Consider the following 23,518-nt stretch of genomic DNA (forward strand, 5'->3'; position numbering starts at 1 on the left):
TACTGTACACGAACATATATCCTGTTAGATAAGAGCTCCATCTATAGATTTAGCATCGGTACTAGTGGTGCTATATTTTAGGGCCTATTTGCACATAAGTCAATCGCAGGCAAGTCGAACTTACATCCAAAAGATCTTTCAAATCGCTTATGTGTGAAAGACACGAGACGCAAAGCAACCAATGCCTCAGATTTCGTAACGAAGCACTACGCAGGGAGTGACATCAGAATTTGCGCGATAATACCCGCATGCATTGTGGTACGCGGCGCTGGTCAGTGGATAAGGTTAAGTGTATGGCACTGGCACAAGTAAAAAGAAAGAAAGTCGAGAAAGGCGAACGGCACGTGAGCTAAGCATAGACGTTCGCGCGTTTGTTCTGTCGAGACTACGCGAGCGCTGCCATGCTGCTCTGCTCCACCAAAATGGACTCGCACACCTCATCGCCTGCCCTGACTGGTGACTCTGGCTGAAAAATAAAATTGTCACTGCGCTTATTTTTATTCAGGCGGTTGGTAGCACCAGTACCAGCTTCAGTTCAGCCAGCGATAATTGTTTTGCACGGTGGTGTTGCGATAGCAGTATCTTGTATCTTAATATACACGATACATTATTGAATGTATCGGAAATACAGATACATATACTCGTTTTGCGGGACATATCGCGATACAGATACAAGATAGCCCCGCCACGGTGGTCCAGTGGTTATGGCGCTCGGCTGCTGACCCGAAGGTCGCGGGATCGAATCACGGCCGCGGCGGCTGCATTTTCGATGGAGGCGACAATGTTTGAGGCCCGTGTACTTATATTTAGGTGCACGTTAAAGAACCCCAGGTGGTCGAAATTTCCGGAGCCCTCCACTACGGCGTCTCTCATAATCATATAGTGGTTTTGGGACGTTAAAACCCCAGATATTATTATTATTATTACAGATACAAGATACCCAAGGAGTATATAAGATAGTATCTAAGATACATGTATCCTCGATACGGCCCAGCACTGCTCGTAGGTTTTCTTGTATACCCTGATTTGTCTCGTTCCTTGCTACTCGTTCGACTAGAACCACATCGCCCCAGTACACGTTGATCTTTAGTTTCTTTATATCTGGTCTTGATAGCAAAAAGTCGAACGTCACTCCCTCTATCACCAACACTTCGCTCTCTATTTTCTGACCCTGGAACTCGGTGTTTACAAAGGCCCACTGATCATCCAACGTTACCTTTCCATCATAGCCTTGTACCCGTAGGACTCTTCCACTATGCAAGCGACTTGCATCCACCAGCTTGGCATTTATAATAGACACAGAAGCACCGCTGTCTACCAGAGCCATCATATGTTTGTTTCCTACTTTGACGGGAATGTGAAGTAGGCTAGAGCAACCTAAATGAACAGACTCATTTGGAGTCATCGGGTGAGACTGATCACCCTGGCTTATTAGTTTTTTTTTCTCTCAAATACTCCTGAGCTTCCATGTCGATGTTATTTACTCGACCCTGGAACGCGCCAAGTCAGTTATCCGTGCCGCTTGCGAGGTGGCTCGATTCTCGCTGATCGCGGCATGACCAGTCCGCGTTACTCCGACTGAAGGAACTGCTTGACTTAGCGGTTATGCTTGTTCCCGAAGTTGATGGTATGTTCTGAAGACACGCCAACAGATCATCTAGAGTTTTTGGTGACCGTATTTGCACTTGCTTCAACACTTCAGTTGCAATCCATGCATTATTAAGGCTACTACAGCCGTAGATGGAAGCAAAGTCTCAGCCAGCTTTAAAAAACGGTGTTTCTCAAAGAAGTACCCGACAAGGGAGCTTTGTTCGGACTTGATATTAAGCGTTGTGTTTGATCTTTGTACTGGATTGCTACGGAATGCAGTCAAAAATTTTTTCCTCCACTGGCTCCTAGAGTCGTCACTGTCTTCCATAATGCATATTTCATACCACTTCAGCGCAACACCCCTCAAATAAATGCGCATATTTGTGATTTTAGCCTCATCAGAGAGCCACTTGTTTTTTCCAGCGGCATATTTATTGAACTGAAGCCAACTTTCTGGACTTGAAGACGCACCGTCGAAGGCGTCAGGTTCCACGAATATAGGCATCGGTTTCTCAGCATTCAGACAGCTTATAAGACATGTCATTATTTGGTCCTGTTGAACAACCTGTTCATATTGCAGCTGAAGAGCTTTCAAAACAAGGCTCACCTCTTCCGTGGAAGACCGTGATCCTGAGTCTTTTCGACGCACTTGTCTAAGAACTAGGTCGTTGAAGGTAGCCACACGCAAGTTCACTTTCACAGCACCTTTCCGTCGTAGTTCAGTAGTGTCCACGGCTGCCTTTTTCCACAAACCAGGTTCACGAGTTCTTCCGAGCTGAACTCACGAGGTAGGTCTACCGCTGCTTCATCTTGAACTTGGTACTTCGAAAAGATGATCTTCTCCGCGGAGGTCTCTTTAATGAAGAACGTCACCCACATGATGGCTTCGATGGCCGGCTGCGCCAAAATAATGTAATGTACCTACTTAAAGAAGGGAACAGCATTAAAGCTTCAGTATGGAAATGGCGCGTCATCTTAATCCGCTTTATTCTTAACTTCATCCTCCTTTTTTTTCTTGCCCCGTCTTAATAGGATGCGTTGCTGGGCGAGTTGGTGCATTGTCTGAAAATAAAAGCAGAGCGCAAGAAAACGGGACACAAGAGACAAGAAGACGGGACGGGCGCTCACTACCACTGATTTTATTACGAAAAAATGCCCCGGCTCTCGTGCTTCTTCATCTACTGGCCAAAGGCTCATACTGCTTCAAGTGTAAGTTATGGTGATTACGGTATTTTGTGGGGGTAGCCAATTTAGGAAAAATAAAAGTTATTTACTTGACACAATTTCCCCGCGGCCACCACAACGTCTGCCCGATATTTGACGGCGGCTGTGGGAGGCCAACGTCGGGCTAACGTTGCCGACAGTGAGCCAATATCGACTGAGCCGTTGATATTGCCGGCAAAATTAGGCCAATTTTCCCGCCCTTGAGCCAATGCTCTGTTTTACCGGTAATAAAGGGCCAAGTTTGCCGCCGTTCAAAAGATATCGGCTCACCATTAAGTTACAGCTACAACATTAGGACAATTTTGCCGCACTTGATTCAATATTGGCTGAGCAGATGGCGCTCAGCGCTAAATTTCGGGCTATGTTTTGCGTCCATCAGGCGATGACGCCTCAGCCGCAGTTTTTACCGGAGACATTGGGCCTTTTTCTCCCGCCCGGCTCCACTCGATATGCTAATTAGGATGCGACCGAGATAAGCATGACCAAAAGCAGATTTTATATTGGATGTATCAATCTTGCAAAGGTATCTTCGTGTATACGCAACACCCAGCCGCAATCTATGTAGTAATGTTTCCTGGTCTCTTCTTAACCGGAATGGAATCAGAAAATCACGACCAGAGTCAAGTCTGTAAAGACGTTCTTGGCGATAATTAGGGTCATTCCATTAGCGTGTCATAGATGTTTTCATAGATTCAGACAGCAAGCCATTGATGTCATATCGGGAAAATTGAATTGATATGAGTTCGCCGTTAGTGTGCGCCATTTTGCTTCTGCGTCAGCGTGCTCGTTCCCAGCTATGCCACAGTAACTGGGAATCCATTGCAATGCAACGGTATGCCCGGATTGAGACGCCTCAGATACATATTCATTATGTCACACACCAGAGCACTGTATGCGGTTCCTTGCTTCATGTAAGTTGAAGTGCCTCCTTGGAGCCACAAAATAATGTCCATTTCGCGGGACTCTGTTGTACAATGTAGCGGGCAGCTTGTCGGACGGCGGTCAGCTCAGCAGCAGTAGATGATGTCCGATGCGCTATCTTGAAGCGTTTCGTGATGCCTAGGGAGGAACCGTGAAAGCTGCTGCTGAGGACGTCTGCGTGACAGACCCATCAGCAAAAATATGCACCGTATATCCGTACATAAGGGCAATGTACGATAAAGCAAAATGCTTAAGTCCAGCGGTTGGTATTTTTGACTTCTTTGTTATCCCCGGAATCGAGAGTCGCACGATCGGTTTAGGCATCGTCTAGAGAGGTACTCCGGGAGTCGCTTGTGCTGCATAATTCGAAGGGCAGCAGATCTTGCTGCGACATCACAGCTTCCGAGTATGCAGCATTGGGTCATGTGTTAATATTGTCTCTCAGTGGATGGTCTCGGTGCCTTGTCAATAACCTCAGATGTACTCGCAGTGGCTCGTGTTTAGGATAAACGCGAGCTGGACAAGCGCGTGCTTCTGTAATAGTACCCCATGTAGAAGTACATCGAGGTACTCCTAGGCAAATTCTGAGGGCGCGGGCCTGAGCACTCTCGAGTGTACAGACAGCAGATGTACAAACACGAGAAAGAAGAGGAGCACTGTAGCGGAGGTATCCAACAAAAAATGCCTGCTATAGCTGTAGTAGAGATGACTTCGATGGCCCCCACGATTTTCCAGACATATGGCGAATGACATGGACAAAGCTGTCTAGTTTTTTTCTTAGTGCAGAGATGTGCTTCGACCAAGATAAATCCCGGTCGATGATAAATCCGAGAAACTTGTGGTGAGTTACAGAAGGTATGACGTTCCCATCTATCACTACAGGGTAGCAAGCCATTGAATTTCTCCAGAATGCCAGGATTGCACTTTTTGTCGGGGAGAGTTGCAGTCCGCGGCTATTAAGATATGTGAACGTTATCGATACCGCACGTTGTAGCTTCGTCTGTACTTGCAAACGCGTTAGACTCGTGGTCCAAATGCAGATGTCATCTGCTTACACAGATACCGAGATTTTGCCCCATAACTTTTTAGCGAGGCCAACAAGTACAACAATAATAATGTTGGGCTCAGGACTCCTCCCTGAGGCACGCCGCGATAGACGGGATGGTTGTTTGTATCGCCGTCTACAGTTGTCCATAAATACTGCTCTTTCTTGAAGATAGCTGGCTATCCACTGATGCATACGGCCGCCAATACCATAGTCTTCAAGAGCATTCAGGATCGCGTCATGCAGAACATTGTCGAATGCACCTTTGATGTCAAGGAAGACTGCAGCCGTCAATCGGTGGCGCCGTTTGTGGTGTTCAACGGTCGTTACTAAATCGATCACACTGTCGATTGATGATCTTCCATTCCGGAAGCCAGTCATCGCGTCTGGATATATGATATATATTTTGCTTCTCCAGAAGCCATTCTAAGCGCAACAGAACCATTCGTTCCATGAGTTTTCCTACACAACTTGCAAGTGCCACAGGTCTGTAGGAAACCATATCACGGGGAGACTTGCCTGGTTTCAGCAACGCCACGATCTTACTTGTTTTCCATTGCGCCGGCACAGTTCCAGATGTCCGCGAAAGGTGTACAAGTATAGAAGTTCTTCTGTGGCTCGAGGGCCAAGGTGGCGCAGAGTAGAATAGGTGATGCCATCAGGCCCAGGCGCACTAGAGCGTTGTGAAATAGAAATTGCCGCATGCAGCTCCTGCAGCGTGAAAGGAAGATCGAGACGGGCGTCTGCTGTAGGGGGTGCGCATCGAAGCAGTGGAACGACCGTTGTTGCAGAGCCAGAGATGTGTAGGCAGAATTCTTCCGCGATCTGCTTCTCGCTGCATGAACCTGATGACGGCCAATGCGCGGAAGGGACGTAGTTGCTGAGGAGAACATGGTAGAGCCCGTACAACGTGCCATATCTTAGACAATGGTTTTCGTGGGTCCAGGGTGGTGCAAAATGTCTTCCAGTTTTGCCGACTAAGCTTTTCTAAGTGCCTCTGAATTTTCTTTTGCACATTGCGGGAGGCCCTCCTCAGGTCTAAGATCGATCTTGTTCACCTGTGTTTGCGTTCAGCTCGACGACGGACTGCCCGCAGCTCTTCATATACGGCATCAGCAGGCTTTCTGGAATTAGATACTGTGACGACACGTGTTGTTGTCTGCATTGCGTTGGCAATTCGTTCTTCAATTTCTGTCGGAGAAACTATGGAACCACACGACTTTTCTAGCTCATCTTGAAAAGCCTTCCAATCTGTGTATCGCCTACGAATGCTTGCAACCCCGGTATACCATCGTAGTTGTACGTAAGTAGGTAGGTGATCACTGCCATATGTTTCAATGTCTGCGCACCAGGCAGCAGATGGTGAAAGGCATCGAGAAGCTATAGCTAAGTCGAGACAGCTGCTGTACGTTTGTGCCACGGGAAATATGTCGGTGAGCCGGTCGTTTTGAGAATATGAGTGCCATTATCACTTGTGGAAATCTAGAAAGTTGTGTCTTCCCCGAGTACTTATGACCACGGCTGCCCCAAAGATGGTGATGCGCATTAAAGTCGCCTACGATGACGGTGAGGTCCCTTGGTTCGAGTCGATGACACAAGTTCAGGTACCCGAGCGTCAAATCTTCTCTCAGGAGGAACTGTAAACCACCAATGACCGATATGCGTGCGTCGTTTTTTTAGCTTCAAAGTGATGGAAACGTACTCATTACTGTTATGCACAGGAATTTGGTTTTGGGAATACGTGAGGTCAACAGCGTACAAATAGTAAAAGTTTGCTAGGGTTTCCACTCGTCTGAGACGTGAATTGTTCATATCCAGATAGCCTGAATGCTGAAGTCATATTCGGCTCGCATATCACAGCAACAGGAAATCGATATTTCAACATTCTCTGTTTTAAAATCTGCGAGGTGACCTCGTAGACCTCGTGCGTTCCATTGAAATATAACAGAACGGTTGATCCTTTCAGTCAGTGATGGTGGTGAGGCTGCTGACGCCATGATTTTGTGGTGGTTTTTATATAGCACCAAGCACTGGTTCTAGTCCGTCTAGAATTTGCACTGCAGCCTTAGCAACGGGCGTCTTGACACCAACAAGTAACATTCGCAAGGCACGGATCAAACTGCGTAAGCATTGCCTTGATTTGCCCATCCGATGACGAAGTCTCACGTTCATGCTGGCTTTCTGGCACCGGCGCTTCCGCACTCCGAGATGGCAGGGAAGGCCATGTGGTAACGTCCTTGTTGCTCTTCAGGCAGGATGTGGCTGGAGGTAGATACCCCGCTTCGGATATAACAGGAGCACGCGCTGACTCTTCAGGGAGTACAGGCTGTCGTACCTAGCCGATGTTGATCTTCTGCGATTACGAGAGCGCCTCTGGCGACGGTGCACCTTGGTAGCCGCTTCTCTGTGCGTGGAGTGATCTCGTACCATCTTCCTAAGTACGGTAAACTCAGTCTTTATTTTTGGACATTCCTTCGACCTTGACTCATGCGGGCCATCGCAATTGGAGCATTTTAGATTAGATCCCTCGCATATCGACTCATCGTGATCTCCACTGCAACGGGGGCATGTCAACCTGTTCACGCACACAGCGCTCACGTGCCCCAAGTTTCTGACACTTGCGACACTGTAATGGCCTAGGAACATATGGGCGGACAGGATGCCTCACATAGCCCACTTTCACATGCGATGGCAAGTTGTTGCCCTCAAAAACTATCTTCACACATCGCGACCGTCCAAAACGGTGTATGTCTGTGATATGGCAGTGGAGGTAATCAGCGTTGATAGATCGCTGTCATCAATATCCGTATCCACATCGGAAATCACACCAGCAATGGTGCAGCCTCCATGTACAACGAAGGAGCGCACAGGTATGCTGCCGAGCTGAGTAACAGCTTTCAATGCGTTGAGGGTCGTTCGTGTATCCACATCAACAGCGAGTATGTTCCGTCTGGGATTAATACGGACCTCTCTTATTTGTCCTGGTGCTAATTGCCAAGATAGGCAGTGAGCGCTTGCCTATTCAGTGAATTCAGGTTGGCTGTAGCAGCGACGGGGATGTAGGCGATTGTGTACGTCTGCCGAGTCTGTTGTGAGGACGGTGTATTGTAGTTGAGGTCACTCACGCTTGAAGTCCGGCGTAGTTTCCTTTTCAGCCGGCGGTTCGTGGCCTCGACATATCACCTTCGGATTCCATGTCATCCACGTCAGAGCAGCTTGATGACCTTGGCAGAGCCATGTTCAGATGCCCAGGAGCACCAATCCGATTTGAAGCTTGCAGGTCGCCCCCTGGTCTTGACGGAAGAGGGTGTGGAGCGTCCGTCATTGCTTTCGACGTCGTACCCGCCACGGAGGCGTCGGTACGAGTAAATTTCAATAAAATGTCACAGTCGTACAGAAACAGCAACAGATCAGAAACTCGTCTTCTTCTTCTCTCCCCGTGGCTCAGAAATCAATAAATAATGAAGGCACCCTGTGCGCGTAAGTGCAGTCGCTCTAAGTGACCCTGAATTGCCAGCGTGACATAAGTATGGAGTCAACGACTGCGCTAATGCACTTCACTGCAATGTACCGAGTCAAACAATCTTCCAACCTTAGCCACACTGGCAAAGGAATGTTTACGAATGGAACGTTCAACATCATTCTTCACGGGATCGCCACCGTCCAGTGTTTAGTAACATTCGTAAGTTATAAGCGTATAAGAATGCGGTTCGGGTTGTTGATATCTGTAAAATTTGTGAATAAGTTAAGAAAACCTTTTCCAGAGATGCGCACTGCGAGAGTAGAACATTGAGGGGCGATTGTGACAGCCGTTGATTTTTGTGCGGCAAACATAGAGGCAACTAACATATGGACTTTCTGATTTCCGGAAGCTGCGCGGCTCTTGCTAACACCTTTCTGGTGGGAGTGTGACTTAAGCCGAACAATTTCACCATACAAATACAGGTGCGCATACGTGCTGGGGACTGCAGGATAAAGATGCACAATAGCAGCTTGACTGGTCCCATTGCCCCGCCAACGTCGACGGCGAGACATGGTGACGTGGTTGTCGTATATATAATATATGCATGCACGAAGCGCGCACACAACAGAAGAAAAAGTTTGTAATTTGCGAATAGGAGTGCCAAAGAAAAACAAACTTTCTAGGCGAAAAAAAATTCGCACAAACATTCACAATCATTCAGATATTAAAAAATGCTGTAAGTTTTTATCTATTCATTCATATTGTTAAGTATAGTTGGGAGCGAATGAAGTGTTTGAAAGCCCTAATCTGTACGTTGACTGTACACAGGTCGTCTATTAAAAAACAGTACAACCAAAAAATGTCATCCTTAAATCCTTTCCACCACGCGGTTACTCCATTTCACATCGTATTAATTGAATGTACGCTAAAAGAAAGACGGTTAGGTTAATTTCGGAAAGCTGTTACAGTCTTACTTAGTCCAGCAATATACAGCCATAACCAAATCACCTGCGATATTTGACTACTTAGAATTGTACCTCTTAAACAGCGAGAGCACATGCCGGCGAAGTGAGAGAGCATGAACTTCCGTAGGAGTAAGCTGGTCGTCTTTGCTTTTTCCATGCAGCCAAATGGACCCTATGATCAAGCCAAAGACAGAACCGTAAGTGACATTAAGTTGTCTAAAGTAAAACTGTTTCAAGATGCCAGTTTGCTTACTTGCCCTTCTTTACGTGTTGCAGAGTTGAATACTTCTTCGAGGGCACGGATACGCAAGAGTGAGTATGCATCTAATCAAATGAAAGTGGCGTTTGTGAACGTCGAAGCTACGTTTTGTACGAGCAGAAACGTCCCACCTGCGTGTAGCAAGGATACTTATTCAAAAATATTGGTACACACAGGGTTTTGTTACGAAATCTGCCAGTGGAACACTGCTCTCGATTGCTGACAGTAAAAAGAAATGTCACAGTTTCGCCGCAAGGGCGAAGCAATGAATGCAAAAGCAACTAATTGGAATGCCAGACGAAAAAATAAATTGGCCGCCATCCCACCATGCGAACGTGAATATCCAGCGAAGCTGAATCAAACACCACACATGCTGATTCGGGCGGGGGGGGGGGGATATGTTTCATTATTACTTTAGAGTAATGGTAGTGATAATCGCTTTGTGGTCGCTGTGGTACACTGTGATTGGTTCCGCGACCATTTTCAGCAAGACGAACTTGTTCCTTTCGTACAGCATTGTATTCACGCTCTTCTTCTGGTGTCTAATCTCCGTGGTCTACCCAAAGCAGCCTAAGAATGAACTAAATGAGTTGCTAGACGGGTCTCCCTTTATATATGAAATCGGGAAACACACGCAGGGACAAGGAAGCGCCGTTTGACGTCATTCGAAGCCTTTGTGTGAAGTGCAAAGCATCTGCCAACCTAATCTTTAACGGGAACGCGTGGAAGGCTGTTCTCATTGTTCACAGGCGCTTCATCATCCATCATGCGGCTTTGCAGCTTGTTTTGTGGTTTTCCTTATTGAAACGGATACTGAGCTCTATGCTTTTATGCCTGATTGCAAAGAAAGATATTCCGTTTGCTTGCAATTGTTTAGGGGCCCCGGAAACCACCCAGAGGTCGAAGTTTAGTTGTGACGTTGCCGTTGTGCACGAGTCTACAGTGAACACATTCGTCGGCTCGTCTGCCCACCTATCCGAATGCCCTTCCTCAGCGTCCGAGGGTGAAAACGCAAGGAACGCGCGCATCTGCTAGCAGAGAAGCACGCGAGCGCGTGCGTCTGTTGGTGGTTTAGGGGCCCGGCATTCGTTTTTAGTCCACCGAGACGAAACCGTTCCAAGGTTAAGGGATGCAGCTTCGCTGTAAAAATGCTAGCACATCACTCCTTTAGCACACATGGCCGCTGCAGCGAGCGGAAGTGACCTTCATGCGATCTATGGCTTCAACCGCAGACTTTGCGATGATAGCACAACACTTACAGAGCTCCCACATCAAGAGATAAGCGCGCTAGCACAGGCGACCGCGCTCTCGAGGTCAAAGTGTGGAGCCGGGGACGCGCAGCCCCACTTCGACGAAAAACGGCCGGGGTGGCGCTTTTTAAAGGCGCGCGCTTTGGCATCTCGCGGGTGACAGTGAACAAGCCTTTGCCCACTGATGCATCTCAGAGATCTGCGTACAACAAGCAGTAAATGGTGGCATATAAATAGTTTGCCGTTAGTATCCTGGTGGATGTATGCGTTCGCGGCCGAGTGGCCTAACGCGTAGCTCCGCGGAGTGACGGGTCCGAGGTTCGAACCCCCGGTGACGTGCTTTGGAAAAATTTGCCTTTGAACTATATCTCTTTCAGGGTTATATATATATTTATACATACATGATATAATATGAGTACCGCCCTGCGACGACGACGACGGCAAAAACGCGCAGAGGGTGTCCATGTAATTGCTATCGCAGTAAAAAGCGATGCGGTCAAATGTGACGTTACTTATTATAGAGACGGGGAATGCAAGCCCGGCAAGAAGAGAGAATTCAAGACACCGCAAGAAGATTACCTTGGCTTCCTGCCTTCTGTATTGTGTCCGTGTTTGCAAGCCCTGTATTTTTAGCGTAAATACCTACCAACTAGCGTAACTCTCTGTTGGGCAGCGTATTACCATACTGTGAAATAATTCTAGCATCAGAATCCACACACTTGTCTGCCACGGAGGTGTAGCGGTTACGGTGCTTGTCTGCTCACCCGAAGGTCGCGGGTTCGATCCCAGCCGCTGCGGTCGCATTTCGATGGAGGTGAAATGCTAGAGGCCCGTGTACTGTGTATTGTCAGTGCACGTTAAAGAATACCAGATGGTCAAAATTTCCGGAGCCATCCACTACGGCGTGCCTCATAATCATATCGTGGTTTTGGCACGTAAAATTCCAGATATTATTAGAATCCACACGCTTGAGTTGCTCAATGCGTGCTGCACATAGGGTATAATTTGTTGGTACACTCACAGAACCATATTGATTTACTGAGATACTCAACTACTGGAGCGTTAAATGACTGGAAATTTGAATTACCAGTTAGACTACTTGAATATTACCGTAACGTGGTGGATAGTTATAATCCAGAGCCAGCTCAAGTGCACTTTAAGCGTGGGATCTGGCGCCCGAGCACACGCCGGCTCCGCATTTCTTTTATTAGTCTATTACACTTACGCGGGTCTTGTAAGATATTGATGAAGGAGTCACTCTCCATCGTACTGCCTTTGGATACACGCTTTCGCTCCATGCCTTGTTACTCTTTATGTTGGATGTGCAGCCATATGCAGTGAAGAAATGTTACGTCAAGCAATAGACGTTGAGTCAAAGAGCTTAATTTCAAGTTTCTTGCAATACGCCTTCGCCGAGGCTGACATAAGTTATGGAGCCTAGAAAATACATGCAATATATTATGGTCACTATACTTGACTGACCTTTTCAATCGGCACGGCAAATTAAATTGTTATGGTGTCGAAACCGAAAGTCGGGTAGTTGTCCGTGCGGCAAAGCCAGGCGGATTTTGAAACATTTGAGGTGCTTCTGATGGCGGCAGAACACTGACTTTAGCGCTGTAGCGGTGCCAGCACGGTCAGCTTCTTCGGGGTCACTTCGGCGTTCTTTAAAAGCATTAAGTGGAGCTCGTGTTAATCGTGGTGGCATGACGAACGCCTGTAGTTTGGTCATATTGGTGTGGTTGTGCTCACAGAGACAATGAAACCCACAAGTTAACGAACTGGTGTGGCCTCCTGCTTACCTATAGACTTTGCCATTGTTCTTTCAAAGCATTAAGTGGGGCTCATGATAACCGGTGGCATGACGAGCGCTAGCTGATTTGTTTACGAAGGCGTGGTTGTAGAAATTTTGAAAAAGCTAACCCTATTGCAAACCCAGCGCCACTGGGTACCAGCGTCCAGTGCCATGCCTGATTATGGGCCCAGCGTCGCGCTGGATACTGGGCCGCTGGGGCGGGTGTTTTACTGGGAGGCGCTGGGTACTCAAGCGTAAAACGGCTCTACAGCGTTAAAACGGCGATGCCTACGTGCCCTACATAAATATATTAGTAAAGAAAGTAATATACAAAGCATTAGTGCAATAAAAAAAACAAAAAAAAAGTCGTTTGAAAAAAAAAAAAAAAAAACTTCCACCGCGAGGATTCGAACTCGCCACCTCTCAATCTCCAAGCGAGTACTCTGCCACTGCGCCACGCTGAATTTTTTTTTTTTCTTTCATGGTATTTATTATAATGCGTATTTGAAATTATCACAAACGCTATGACGTAGTGATGCATTCATTTAGCGACAATAATCGCACAAGCACTGCACAAGCATTCAAAGGCTTACATGCATATATACTGTGCAAGTCCAGAGAAACAGGAAAAGTTCTTCAAAGCTTGTCACACGTGGAGGCTGGTAAGGATGAACACCTCATCAAGATGGGGTGCCAGTCTGGTCTGATGTCAAGTTCTTCGTAAATGTCCTTTAGATGGAGAGCCATACGCATGAAATGCATACTTGAAGCAGTGGTTAGTTCTGCATTACGGTCTTGCATGCGCGTTTTCCACAGACTGTGCAGTCCCATAAGGAAAAACATGTCAAAGGGCACTTCATCAAGAGACGTTGGGAGAAGGTAACGTATAGTATGTGAGTTAATGTTAAAATATTTTTGAACAGTTCGTTGAAGGATGTCCCAAAACAGAATGGCATCTTTGCAGCTAATAAAACAGTGTTCTACTGTCTCTGGTACTTCGCAAAGACGACAGTTAACTGAGGAAACAAAAATACCTTTCCTCTGCAACCATGATTTCACCGGCAGTGTATCAGTATGGAGTTTGTAAAAGAAGGTTTTTGTATCAGGAGAAAGATACATTTTCCGAACTCGTTTTAGTACATCATGTCCTGGAAGGTCAGAATATAATGAGCGGTAAAGTGGAGGTGGAAAAAGCATGGATAACAAATCTTTGTAGAGTCTCTTGCGTGATACTGTGTATAGATATTCTATGGAAAACCGGACCTTGAGAAACCGAACAGCAATGAAAACTTCCTGCATAAATCCCCACAAACACGGTCGTACAGAGAAATCTGAGGAAACGATCAAGTCAGGTAAAGCATTGGCAAACGTAATCTGCAAGAAAGATCGAATAATGGGATGGGAACTGTCGCGAAAAAAGTAGAACCGTGAAACAATTTGCCATAGATATAAATGAACTAAACCCAGCCCTCCCTCCTTAACTGGCCTGAATAGGTTGTCCCGTCTCATTGGTTCAAACGTCGAAGACCACACGAAAGTTGCGAAAGTCCGATGAAAGCGCTGTATGTAAGATCGAGCGCAATGAATAAGTTGCAGTACATAGTATAGCTTTGTGGCTAAAAATGTATTGCAAGCTTCAGCTCTCCCAAAGATGGAAAGACGATGTGGAACATAAGTTTGGGCTTGTCTTTCAAGCTTAGGAACACGTTCTTTCCAGTATCGTGCGCTGAATCTGTATGCATCTAGCGGCACACCGAGGTACTTTGGTGGAATACGGGTCCAATTAATTCCTGCGAACTTCTCCGGCGTACTACCCCATGATCCAAACCATAATCCTAAACTTTTAGATGTGTTTAAACGCGCACCTGATACAATGCCGAATTTACTTATTGTAGATACCACATTCTCAACACTTCGTTTGTCTGAGCAAAAGAAAGCTACGTCATCTGCATAAGCCAATACCTTAACTTCATTGCCTAATATATTGAAGCCTCGAATACTATTCGATCGTATTATGCTCAGGCATAGCGGTTCAAGATAAAGTGCGAACAGCAGTGGGGACATTGGGCAGCCTTGCTTTACAGAAGAGCAAATAGATACCGGCTTTGACAGATGGCCATTAATAATTAGACGAGTTGAACAGTCATTGTAACAAAGTTTAACGCCTTCCAGCAGAACAGAGCCAACATTTGCATGTTGCAGAAGGGAAAACAGAAAGGAATGACTGACACGGTCAAAAGCTTTGGCAAGGTCTACTTGTAGCATAGCAAGCTGTCCTTGACAACTGTAGCAATACTGAAGAAGTGTTCGAGCGATGTGAATATTTGTTTGTATGGAGCGACCCCTAATTCCACATGTCTGGTGAGAACCAATAAGTATTGACATCACAAACTGTAACCGATTTGATAATATCTTAGCAAAAATTTTGTAGTCAACATTTGTCAACGCTATTGGCCTGTAGCCTTCAACGGAACGAAGCTTTTCCTTTTCAGAACTTTTTGGAATGAGAACAGTATGGCTTTTGCAAAAAGACTGGGGGAGAGTCTTCATGACGTAACTTTGTCTAAATATATCCAGCAGAATAGTACTGAGAGTTGTTTTGAATGATTTGTAAAATTCAGCAGGAATCCCATCAGGGCCAGGTGTTTTTGACAAAGGTAGTTGATCAATGGCCTGCTTAATTTCCTCTAACGTGATGGGACTACTAATGATTGCGCAATCGTCTTCGCTCAATGGGCTTAACAGAGAAACAAAATTTGTTTTGTTTTCACCACCATGGTCATCCGAAAGAGCACTAAACAACACCTTGTAGTACCTTTCGAATTGCAAGATAATGTCTGCTGTATCTGTTAGAAGAGCACCGTTAGAAATCAGATCTGGAATAAACTTGGACATTGCGTGGCGCCGCTCATCAAGTAAAGCTTGACGCGTCGGTAGCTCAGAATTCAAAGTCCTGCTGTTCCGAGATCGAATGCGTGCACCTTTGTAGCGAGCAGCATCATAATTTTGTAGCTGGCATTTAATGCCTTCTATTTCATTAATGTATGTGCCTGGTTTTTCGCATTCGATCTCGTAAAGGTTACAGAGACTTTTAAATAATCTCTTTTCCTCGTTCTTTCGATAGTATGATTTGACAGATCCAATTTCTATAGCTAGTGCACGAACCTCTTGCTTAAAAAGCTCCCAAGCAGCGAATACTTGCAATCCTTTAGAAAAAGAATTTCTCACTGCCTCTTTAACTCTATGATTGAATTCCTGATCATTTAGGATGTCCGAGTTCATCTTCCAAAGTGCCCACTGTGGTCGGAAGTGAGTTCGGCGGCTTGCGCCAATTTTTGCGATAACAATACAGTGATCCGAAAATGAAACTGGCTCAGTGCTGCACGAAATTTCTCGAGGTAGGAGTGATGAAGATATGTAAATTCGATCAAGGCGAGCAGAAGAGCTTCCCTGAAGTCGAGTATACGCAGTTACTTGACCGAAAGTACCGATGTCAATGAGCCCTGCATTATCTATGATACCACTTAAAACTTCACCACTCCTGTCTCGGTGACTATTAGGATTGTTGCGATCACTAGGATCGCATACACAGTTAAAGTCGCCCATTAGTACAGTGAAATAATCACAGTTAATTAGATTGGACATATCTTCAAATAACTGAACCCGTTTTGAAATCTCATTGAATGCATACAAGTTGATAATACGCCACGGCACTCCATGCAACACAAAATCGCAGCATATGTACCTGCCTTCACTGTCAACGTGAGTAGTAATTGCTGTACAGGGTAGACTCTTTCTCAGAAACAACCAGCAGCCCGCAGACAGACCCTTTGCGTGTGAAACGCAAACGTTATAGTCGGACAGGAAGGGCCGTAGGGCCTTCTCAGTGTCTTCGTCACTCTCGATCTTTGTCTCCTGGATGGCGACAAAATCGAGTCGTTTCCTTGTAAAAAGCTTGCGGAGCTGAGCCTGTTTCTGGAAAGACCTAAGGCCACGAACATTCAATGTTGCAAAATTGAGTCGCTCGGACTGCGCCATGATGTCTACCAACAGTATGCTTACTGTCCCTTGTGATCACTTGTATAGGTCACCGCCGACGGTGAGGCTTCTCTTGAACCCCCACCAGGCCTCCTCGATCGTGACCGCCGACAATTTCCGTTGTGTTTCGATGTTCGGCGACGGCGCACCTGAAACCTGTCGGCGCTTCCGTAAAAGGGCTAGTCAATACAGTAAGACAGCGTTTCCTTTCATATTTTGTTGTCGCGTATTCACGGAAGACGCGATCTTCCTTTCAAAATCAAGCTTGCTTCTTTATTAGATACACCCAAAGGTTTGGCGGCAACGAATGAAATGCCCAAAATGGGAAGAGTGCTAAGTGTCTTTAAGAATTCCCGTCTTAACTCCGAAAAATATCAAATGGACCGAGGAACAGGGTACAGTTTGACGGCTGTTACTGTCAATTTTTAATAGCCGTTTCTCGCCCTTGCTACTGATCAACTTGTACAGAAGCTTTACGATTCGATAAACACGCGCCTACATGAATTCATACGGGGTAGTTTTCTCGCGCGAGCGACAATATTATTGCGGAGCAGGCGTGCCTGTATTCTGATTGCAGTTCTATCGATCACTACAACTATAAAACCGCTCAGCAAAAACAAATGCAATTTGTTGAAAAAAGATGCCGGTGCGTTAGTTCACTAACGCGTACCAGTTGACACGTATATGTTTTGACGTATGAGTCAGAGAAGTACCGGCGAGTGCGGCCGGCTGCTTTCGGTGAGCCTGCGTTCGTTGCTGAAAGCGAGTCGCATCGATGGTCATCGCTCCTTGTGCGCACACCGTACGCAAGAAAAAACGGTTATTTTAAATTAACGGATGTCCAGACTATACTTTACAGTAATTCTTACACGTTGGAATTGCGTGTGCTTAAACCAAGAAGCGCCGGTGGCATGTACACGGACTCGGCCGGTACGCTAGGCCGAACGCTCGCTGGGAGCCGCACTGGGTAGGACCGATCTCGGCGCAGATGAGTTGCGATGGTTGAGGTTTCTGCATTTCGGCCTCGGAACCTTTTTAACTGTTACCTAACGTATAGGTGAAGTAAGTGGAAGTGCACGAATTGACCGAGATGCGTTTCCGGTGTGGCGATATCGAACGACGGCTCTTTTTCTGGCCTCCGTTGGGAGAGGTCGCGAAGCCAGAGCTCATTTACTTCTTGCCAACTGCACGGCGATGTAACGATTTGCTCTGTATGTTCGGACCGACGCCTCGAGACTTATAAACGTTACAATATGAAGTCATTACCGCAACACATCACGGATGCAAAACTGATATAGATGCGCGGCATGCACAAAATGTGTATTCATTGCTGCTATATGCTCCGCAAAACGACGCTATTGGCACTGCATGAATAAAATAAAGCATGCTAGAAAGAAAAATGATCATCGCTGGATGCTCTTGGTTATTAACATATTGTTCTCCACATTCGACAGGGAAACATTAAAATTGACCGTGATTTCACTTATCACGTATATCAATAGTGCGCATCTCATCGTCTTTCTCTGCCGCCAGAATTTGTGACACATGTTTGGGACCCGTTAGGATAGCATCTGGCGGTACCATTGAATCAAACATTCGATATTGAATCATACCAAAACATTCCGCCGCGCACAATACTGAAAGCAGCGCGCGGCACTGGCAGAAACAGTACAGGCTCCAGTATGTGCCAGCACATGCCAGTGAGAATTCCAGCGCTTCCCAGTGAGCGCCAGCGTCACAGCGGCAAAGCCAGTGCCGATACCAGTGCCACCCAGCTCTTTCCCAGTGCGTTCACTGGAGTCCCAGTAAATCCGAGCGTATACCAGTGTTCCCAGTGCGACCCAGTGCCAAAAAACGTACTGGTATCACGCTTGGGGTACTGGAACGACGCTGGTTTTTGCAATAGGGAATGCGCGATGTGCGAACCTCGGCCAGTGTTTCTCCTTTTTCGTCTGCTTGGAATATTCTCTTTTGCTCATTATCTTGCTTTGAGGAAGCTTTCCGACGTGATGACGCGCTTTAGTGATTGCTCGATGTCATGGCGTGCTGATTTTGCCATTGACACCACTTGTCTTGAATGTCACTTCTTGTCACTTGAGTGGTTCAAGCAATTTTGAGCATTGTGTTTTGTATACTTCTTGTCACATGAGTGGTTCAAGTAACTTTGAACATTGTGTTTTGTATCTCGTGTTTATGGCAGGGCAGCTTTTTAAATGTGAAGCACTGACACATCAGCACGAGCCCAGAGCTCGATATTGCCCTTGTTTGCTTGCTTTGTGACCTGTGGTGCGACTCGATGCAAGATGATTCTACAAAGTAACACAGCGGCATCATTGCCGCGGGGTTATATTATCTATGTCCGCGAGGAGTAGCGTCTTTGTCTCTTAATTCTTCTCTTCTGTCCAAATTAGCGCAGTGCGTTGTAACAACCCTGTTAATTCGCCAAGCTGATAACTTTAATGGTTCTTCATATGTAATTACGTCATGTGCTCACAGTGATACGCTTAGATGGTTCTTTATATGCAATTATGTCACCTGCCCACGGTGAATTCTGCTCACGTCATACATTACTGCGACTTCAGTCGTTCTTCACGGAGCTTATGTTAATTTACATGCAAAGGAAGGCATTCTGAACGCGTTTAGCGTTTTAGAAATGTGTAATTTTGCACGTGTTATTGGTAAATCACACTGTGTATGATGTGGTGAAGCCCAAAAATCTTAAAATATGCAATTTTCTCTATATGAAGCGTATGCACATGTTGGCACCTGAGCGTGACCAAGTGGTCACTTCTCAGAACAGTGGTTTGCTTGCTGCAAATGGAAACCTTACCAACTACGAAAGCATAGCGTTCTGCCGCGAAGTTCTGTTTTTTCCTGTGCAAAAACACTAAAAGCCACTTCCATTAGGGCATTTACGTTCCTTATTTAACCAACAAGATACCTCGCATCTCGGTCGACAACATGAAATTTTTTTAACAAGCGACTAAACAAGCTAGGCCGATCCAGGAAATAGTGCTGGCAGTGGTGCAGTCGTGTTTATTTTCGACTGTATTGGCACTGACAATGTCCGTACCGTTAAATTTACCTACTGGTCAACTAACTCTCAGCGTTTGTCGCTATAACACCTGCATTTTTATATTTATCGCGACTCGCCACGACGCTCTGGAGATTTGAAAGGACCGTTTTTGACTAAGAGCTGTGATACTCAGTTCCCACGTGCTCCAAATCCGCAGGTAGTCGCCAAAGAAGACGTTGTGTTAAGAAATTCACCGTGACCGTGGACTGGACTTGTAATTTACTCTCACTGTCCATATGTGTATGGAACTTACTCTTTCGATGCATTGCTAAATGTACGACTTAAGAGGACCGGTTGAAGTTCAATGTTGCTTTAACTTTTTCAAAATGCGAAGAAGCTCACATTTTGGGCGGTTAAGCGATTCAGTGTATTCATAGGTCAGTTTGCTGCGTTGAGGTACGAGGGCGATTAGACGCTCTTTGCTTTCTCCTTTGCATAGCTTTGATTTATGCTCTCGTTGCACCCATTTGTCATTGCAGGGTGACAATTGACGCTGGGACTTCTCAAGATGGCGACCCAAGCATCACGACTGAGACGTAAGTGACTTTGCAAGGCATTGAACACTTTGACCACGCTGCACGTCGAATGCTTCTCTGTGCCGAAAGGCCAGGCATTACACTGACGAAAGTGTTCCTGTCTGTGAAACAGAAACCAAATTTTCTTGTCTAATGGATACCTCCAGTTTGCATCAGCGATACATAATCTGCTTACAAAGATCTGTCCTTGGTTTTCGTTACTTTTTTTTTCACTTGCCAGAGCGTTATTCATCTTAACGTTTCCGGTCTGGTTGTATCTGATTCACTCGACTAAGGGCACTTTTTCTACGTTTTTTGTTCTCCAGCTGTACAGGATGTGATGTCGGTGTGCACTAAGACTTCTGCTATACCAGTGATCTCTCTTATGAGCTAATGAGATCGTTCAAATGCGCTGCTATATTTTTTTTAGCGTTAGATAGCTCGTTTTGCTGAAATTCCGCTGTCGGCGTTGTTGGTTGCGAGCGAAAAACAGCGTTGTCCGTGAGCGAAAATTCGAGATAGATGGAAATAAAGAAATCTTCGGTTCGAGTGTGAATCGAACCCAGGCCGTATTCGAGGTAAGCCGGTGTTCTACCACGGAACCACGCCCGTGCTGGAACTCGCTTCGGGAAAAAAACACTAGACGAACGTTATACAGTGGGAGGAGTGTCATTAACACATGTAATATTGCGTGGCAGAAGCGTGGCAATTGCGGAACGAGCGGTTTGGTTAAAGGCCCACCAGCTACAAGATACACTAGCATAGTTAATTATCGTTATCTACAACAGCATCAACAACGTGTGCAGCTGCACAGGTGCGCGTGTTGCCTTACGGATGCGTAGTGGGTAATTGGCCAACTCGCAGAAAGCAGAGTTATGTCGTAGTGGGCACTTCGCAACTATACTTAGATAGGTATTCTAAGAAGTTTGAAAGAGCCAATTTACAGGTGCACGGACGTTCCTTTCGTTGCGGTACGTTTTAGGTCTCCACCGAGAAGCGAAGCGAGGCTAGCGATTGAGAAGACGATGCGTACACGATCCGACTACACTATAGCGCTTTACTTTTGAAGGCCTCCAAGTTTTTTTTAAGTACAAGAACCATCAAATGAGACTCAGTAGAAACCACATAATGTGACGTAACGCCATTCAGCGCTGGTAATTAGCCCGCTTGGTATACGATATCTCTCCTACTTGGACGCATGGGTCTGTGGCATGTAACCATCGATGTTATCAATCGTCAGCCCCTTTTGTGTTATATGCAGGACGTATTTCTCCTCACAATCTCCAATTGCCACATTGTTGCACTAGCTGATTCATTTCTATGACCGCAAACTAGCTAATTTTATGACAACGCCTAATTCTGGTGCTGTTTCTGACCGCGTTCCACACCTTGACACTTTCTCTGTCACTCTTGCTGAACACCGTCACCTGTCCAATATAGTTCTATTTTTTTCTAAGGAACTTAATGACTCTCTGACGCTTGTTCCGAACGCAGGACAACCATCGGAATGACTCTAGAGAACAGCCGTGACACGGACGCTGTTGACTTGCATAGGAATGAGGTTATGTCTTCTCCAGAAGTCGGAGGCGCAGCAACTCGGTGAGCCAGTTATATAAACACACATATGAATATTCGCAGCATGTATAAGGAAGCAGTAATTTAGAATCCGGCAGTGTGCAGTTTCACATATTGCCTGACATAGTTCTCAGTCTTTTAAGCGTTAATGTGATGCACTCGGTCCTTGGTAATATCACAGCAATAATATGGCAAAGTTGGCAGCAAGTTGCGATGAGAATAGACTGACCAAGGTGACCATTCGTACTCTGACATGTTCTTCTTCAAAAGTGCCTAACAAGATTGCTCGGCTAAAGCACGCTTGTGTAAAAGTAACCTATAAAGGCAAAATTTCACCGAAGACGCACTTTAGAGTGCAGCTTGTTGTTCTGGCGATGCCCATTAGGTCTCCCTGAAAATTCATGGATGAACATTCACATTGATCGCATAACGCATTCATCTTGACTAATCTCTTCTACCGCGACTAATCGTTCAAGCTTACATGAATTAAGAAAGTGACATTATTGATGTCCCTGCTAGCCAATAAGTTGTCGGTCAAAGAGCTCCTATGCGCCCAGATAAAAAAAGTGTAGCCATTAATTCCAGTGGAAATCTATGAGGAAACACTGTTAAGCCGGACGCTACAGGGTTCGATGTCGGAAATAACCAATGTCGGTTTGGAGGTCTTGCCGTAGCAGCGAGCGGAAGACTCGCCTCTACCAGCCATAGCGACCGTTGTAGAAATAGGGATAAGTAAAATAAAAAAGGGATAAATTGTTCAAAACAAGTCTTAGTTGTCATTGCTTGTAGTGCTTCCTTGAAAAAAAATAATGTGTAATGGCCATGAAGTCGCTTCGTTACTTTCAGAAAAAGGTTAAAGCTCTTAGTGAACGCTTTAGCGCAAGCCACCTAGAAATGTTACCATGTGAAGCATAAACAAACCACACTAACATTTTTAAAAGTGGAGCTCTTCAAGCTTTTCGCTGTAATCAGGTATCATCACGTAACAACACGTTAAGAAAATTATGTAACATCATGTAAGAACTAGTCGCGTGACTAAAATCACGTAACATGATGTAAGTAGTCACGATGCATGTTCCAGCCGAAACCACGTGACGCGTGCGCATTGCGGGGAGCCGACTGAGACTGGACAAGAATATCCAAGTCTAGCCATACTGATTACTACTAGCAAAAACTTAGCTAGGTCGAACACTAGCTCCGCTATTGGTTCTAGTCTTGCGCTGCTAGCGCAAGCTGCGCACTTTTTTTGTTAAAGCATTTAGAGCACCAACAAACCTAATATCAATAGACATCCGGTGGGTTTGACGAGCTTAATTCGAGAACGCGGGTTTGATTCCGCGTACGTCCATGGCAGTCGAATTTTGATACGCGTGAAATGCAGGACCACTTATGTGCTCTAATTTAGAGGCAAGGTGATCAAACTTAATCTGACAAATTGGTCAAACGTAATCTGCAGTCCCAATCTATGGTTTGCTTAATAATCATATGGTGGTTTTGACACGTGAAACACCGGAAGGTCATTTCTAATTTTACAAGCTGCTCGCGAGAACCAATCACTGTCACACAGATATAAGGTGTTAGTATGCGTATGACCATGCACCATGACATTTCTTGCTAAGAAGACAGTTAGATATGCTATGGTGTTTATTGAACTATGTGAACAAAGCTGTCACTTTTGCAAAATTTTAGTGAAAGTAACAGTTGAAAGGTCTACTACTGAAACCTCAGAAGAAAAGAATAAGCTCTGTGCTTTACTTACCAGTGGCAGCAAATACAGTGAGCTGCCCGAAATTTTAAAGGAG

The 23,518-nt window shown here is 45.7% G+C and overlaps 1 protein-coding gene across 3 annotated transcripts in view; it reads left to right on the forward strand.

Annotated features, from left to right (window-relative positions):
- Positions 1-23,518, forward strand: part of LOC119386667 (uncharacterized) — a 102,037-nt gene that overhangs the window by 76,086 nt on the left and 2,433 nt on the right. The window contains exons 3-6 of one of the 3 annotated variants that reach the window (XM_049413210.1): positions 9,370-9,405; positions 9,485-9,520; positions 20,106-20,162; positions 21,636-21,740. In XM_049413210.1, coding sequence (XP_049269167.1) covers positions 9,370-9,405; positions 9,485-9,520; positions 20,106-20,162; positions 21,636-21,740 — 234 coding nt within the window. The remainder of the gene's footprint in view (positions 1-9,369; positions 9,406-9,484; positions 9,521-20,105; positions 20,163-21,635; positions 21,741-23,518) is intronic. The other 2 variants (XM_049413209.1, XM_037653961.2) reach the window with 2 other exon arrangements.

This window comes from Rhipicephalus sanguineus, chromosome 3 (assembly GCF_013339695.2).
Source record: "Rhipicephalus sanguineus isolate Rsan-2018 chromosome 3, BIME_Rsan_1.4, whole genome shotgun sequence".
Taxonomy (NCBI): Eukaryota; Metazoa; Arthropoda; class Arachnida; order Ixodida; family Ixodidae; genus Rhipicephalus; species Rhipicephalus sanguineus.